Here is a 4,510-nt window from a genome sequence, read left to right as displayed (position 1 = left end):
GCATCTCTTCTGTTCCATCCTCTGATGTACCTTAAAAATCCGGATATGAAGAACTGACTTTAAAAGCTAGTGCACATAAATGATACGTTGAGAAAAAAAAACAAGGTGACCCATTACTCATCACGTGAGCAAATTCCTTGGGGAAAAAAAGAAAAAATATATGTTTGCCTCAGTAGTGAGCTCTCTTCTTACAAGGGTGTTTTTTCTGGGGTTTTGGGGTTTTTTTGTTTGCCTTCTATTTAAGTGTTAATCAAAGGAAATGGCTTGTGCATAATTATTTAACACATCTGCAGCTGGCACAGCCTCATTGGGTGGTTTACTGCCACTCAGATCTGCTTTGCCACCACTGGCCCTGACCCTGTCCCTGAAAGGAAGCCATAAGGAGGGCAGAGACAATGTGGCAGCTAAGAGCTTTCATCCTGGCAGCTGTTTTTTTTTGTACGTGCCCTGCTCACCCTGATGCTTGCACGTCTGCCAGTGGCAAAGGGGATGCTCTCTTGTCTCAGCCTCATGTTTCTAATTTTTCTCTTTCTTTCACACAGGCGGTTCTGCACAAGTCTTGCAGCAAACCCCAATATCCATCACCAAGCCAGAAAGCAAAACGGTGCTAATCAACTGCCACGTCTCCGATCCTGATTTTAACAATGTTTTCATTCACTGGTACCGAAAGAGGCCCAATGCAGCTCCCAAGCGCATTGCTTACATGTCCTCCAGGCTATTCCTCGAAAACAAGTCCGATGAGGGGAAATTTAGTATCGAGAAGGACCCCGCCAAATCTGTCTGCACCCTGACAGTGAGCAAAGTAACTCAGCAAGACTCCGCTACCTACTACTGTGCTAGGTGGGATGCACAGCAGTAGAAAACCATAGCGGACCTGCACAAAGACGTGCTCTGCTTTCTGAACCAGGTCCTGAAGTGTTTGATGACATGCAGGAACATCCACACTCTACTTTCCCCATCAGCCTTGAATCAGACACGCTGTACAGGCAGCCAGATAGAAAAGACACTGCTGAGCTAGTGCGTGCTTTACAGACACGCACTACAGCCAGCACCAGCAGAGCTGTTATTTCACTTTACCAACAAAAAGGGCATTTTCATAGGTCTGGCTGGATTGCCTCTGGCTGGGTTTACAGGATGGCAGGGTGGGCTAGCTAAAAGAAGGAAAAAATCTTTCTATTCCCACTACCCTTCAAGCTAAATCTTTGGGATAAATCCCCAGTTACATCATTTGTGTGGCAGAATAGAAGGATACAAGTGAAAATAAACTTGAAGCACTGTTCAGGACCGCGGATATAATATACCCATTTTGTACTTCTCTGCTGGTAGAGAATCTTGGTTTAGTTTCTCTTTGTTTTCCATCTGGAGCTGATCAAACCTTCATTTAAGTTAAAATACAAGTCTCTTAATTGACTTCAGTGGGACTTCTCATCCAACACGACAGCAAGCCTGCAAAACAAACAGCAACTATACAACAGATATTTATACTTCCATTGTGCAAACAGAAAGACATTAATTTAAGTTATTTCACCCCTTTTCTGTTTACGGCCAAACAACTGATTGTTAAAATCACAGGACCACTGTGTTCTGATCCCAAAGGACCCAATATTCCCAGTCTCTGGCACAAGGTCCATTTGGAGATGCGACCCTGGGGTGTAGCGTCTCACCTTACCTGTGACAAGAAACAGTTACGAGCGCAGCAATCCTGCTTCTGAGCTCCCAAATGGCTGCTGTGTACGTTCCTGGCCTTTGGCATTCAACCTGTGTGATGGGCAGTAATTTGAGAGCCTTCAAATTCATTAAGTTCCATGTTCTTATTTTTTCTTCCTTTTATTGGCAGTGGACCTGAGGAAAAGTGTCTGACCTCAGGCATTGTTTAGCAGCCTTCAACTAGTCTAAAAGCAGTGGTAAAACTGCTTCAGACTACTAAATTACTTTGTGAACGAGTTAAAGTGATTTTGTGTGTGTGCATATGAGAGAGAGAAAAAAATGGTGAATTTGTGCTGCTTGTGTAAAAGCTATAATCAGGCTGTTAACATTTAGCAGGGTTCAGTCACGTTGCTTTATCTCAACATCACCCGCCTGCTGCCAGGGCAGCCTCTCCGGATGATGCCCAAGTGAGTCATTTCCTTTCCTCTGTTGCCTTCCTCCCGGAGGCAGACGCCAGCGAGAGCCCTCAGGATGCTGCTGCTCCCGCTCCTGGCCCTGGCTGCAGCCTGGTCTCGTAGGTTCCCCTTGTCACCACAGCATGGCACGGGGCAGCGGCAGGAGGCACCCCGTATTTACGAGTGTATTTATGAATAGCAGGCTAAGAGTGTTTGTTGTGCTTTCTCTCTTTCTTTCTAGATGGACAAGCACAAGTGCTTCTGAAGCAGAGTCAAGCATCCATTACCAGAAGGCTAACTACAACTGCAAGGATTGAGTGTATAGTCGAGGGCGTATCTAACTTCCAGTCTGAGAATATACATTGGTACCGACAGATACCCTCCAAAGCTCCTGAACGCATTCTGTATATTGGATCGGATCAAGTTTCTTATGATCAAAATTCCTATAGGACCAAGTATTCTTCTTTGAAGAAAGGTACAAATGTCTGCACTTTCTCAGTCAATAACATCAACTCCGACGATGAAGCTACCTACTACTGTGCCTGCTGGCAGTCCCACAGAACTAGCAGATCACAGACAGCCTGTACAGAAAGCTGCCTGTACCCTGCGTGGCAGGCTTTCTGTCAAATGCAGAGAACCACGATTGCACCTTCCTGCCTTTAAAACATCCTGACAGGTTTATGCTGAGTATGTAAGTATAAATAATAGACAGAGAGAATAGCAAAGAAATGCAGCGTGCTACTACTCAGCTGGTATAATGCACCGTGCTGGGGAAAAGAAGCACTCCTGTGGGTGATGGTAATGACAGCTGAATTATACAGTAACACAGATTGTCTTTGCTGAATATAGATACTTTCCAAATACAGTCTGAGCTAGCAAAATGAAGCAAATGGCAGGGAGGGAGCATAGGAGGAGGAAATTTGCACAGAAGATCTAGCCTGGGAGACTTCAAATCCAGGTCACGATGGAGATACTGGTGATAATCACCACTGGTCACTCCCATCTTAATGATTATGATGGTGATGACTGCTTATAACACCGATATCCCTTAGGATCCCTTGTTATAGGGAAGGATCTGTTGCACTGGGCAACTCCTGAAAAGACGGCCCCAAGAAAGGGTTGCGAAGACCATTTACAAGAGAAAGCTCAAGACTAAAGCAGGGAATATATGGAAACGGTGACACAGCACTGCTCAGCCAGACAGCTGGGAGCAGAGCCACAGTAAAAGTTCACTTATGTGGCAATGGTATTCACAAACCCATGTCCACGTGTGTGTTTCATGCAACTCGAGTGTATCATTTCCTCTCCTCAATGGCAGTTCATCCCCCACCTAATGCACTTCAATTCCTACAGGCCTAGCCGTCTTCTCTGAAAACATCATTGCTGCAGGTTCTTCCTGTAGCTTTAGTTTGGCCTTGGAAGATACCTTCCCCTCTGGCCTTCACACTTAAATGGACTAATAGTAAAGACAGAGTCTTCAAGTCAGTAAACTCCATGCTTATAATTTTTTTGTTGTTGTTCTTTCATTGTAGATATGTCTACACTACAGGACCTGGCACAAGTTCATGCATCTATCACAAGGACAACAGAACAATACGAATTTTCTGTACTAGTTGTGAGATGAGTTTTAGTTGTGTACACTGCTATTGACAACTAAAAAAGATCCAGAGAGGATTGTCTCTTTTGAGTCAGAAAATGAGAAATTTTTCTCAGGGAAGGGCATGCTGTGTGGTGACTGCTGCCCAAGGGACCATTTGCCATGAAGTCTTTGCAGGGCACCTTGCGTGAAGTCTTTGCAGGGCACCTTTTCAGGGCTCTGATATGAGGGAAAGTACAAGAAAAAGCAGAGGGCAGCAAACAGCTGGCTGGGAGACATGCATGCTTCACCCTGGCTTCGCTTCACTGTGTCTGGGGTAGATGGATAAGGCTGACCAGACAGTTTGGAGCTGTTTTAAGTAAGAGTAAGAGATGATATTTCACTATGACTTATCCCATTTGTGCTACCAAAGCAGGCAGTATGTTCTAGGAAAGGCTGGTGAAATGTGCTTCTGGGACAGCTTTGGGGTGTCTGCGGAGAGGAGAACATCCTTGGGAAAGGCCAGACTGAACAACTTGAGTTTTTATGTGTGAGCTCAGCAGGTAAGTCTGAAAGAAATGTAGCAGATTAATAGATGAAGAAAAACTATTTCAGTTTGAGTATTTTAGGTCCTTTCTACACCGTTAGTGATGTGGTTTAGCTTGTTAGTAAATTTAACCCCCTCCACGGTAGCGAGTTGAAGGACGACCATTGGGTGTGCCAAATGAGTCATTTCCTCCTCCCAGTTGTTTGACGCTTTCTCCACCTGAAGGGCTTCATAACGTTTCTGTCTTTGTTTATTTCATTTCCAGGTTTAACCCTCACAGGCAGC

The 4,510-nt window shown here is 44.8% G+C and overlaps 1 gene segment (V, D, J or C); it reads left to right on the top strand.

Annotated features, from left to right (window-relative positions):
* Window positions 1-395: 395 nt before the first annotated feature.
* LOC103894177 lies at window positions 396-859 on the top strand. The segment is given in 2 exon segments: window positions 396-438; window positions 543-859. Coding segments are annotated over 2 exon segments (360 nt in total).
* The last annotated feature ends 3,651 nt before the right edge of the window (window positions 860-4,510 follow it).

The sequence above is a fragment of the Aptenodytes forsteri genome, unplaced genomic scaffold (assembly GCF_000699145.1).
Source record: "Aptenodytes forsteri isolate BGI_AS27 unplaced genomic scaffold, ASM69914v1 Scaffold270, whole genome shotgun sequence".
In the NCBI taxonomy this organism is placed as follows: domain Eukaryota; kingdom Metazoa; phylum Chordata; class Aves; order Sphenisciformes; family Spheniscidae; genus Aptenodytes; species Aptenodytes forsteri.
This window is presented reverse-complemented; position numbering and strand designations above follow the sequence as displayed.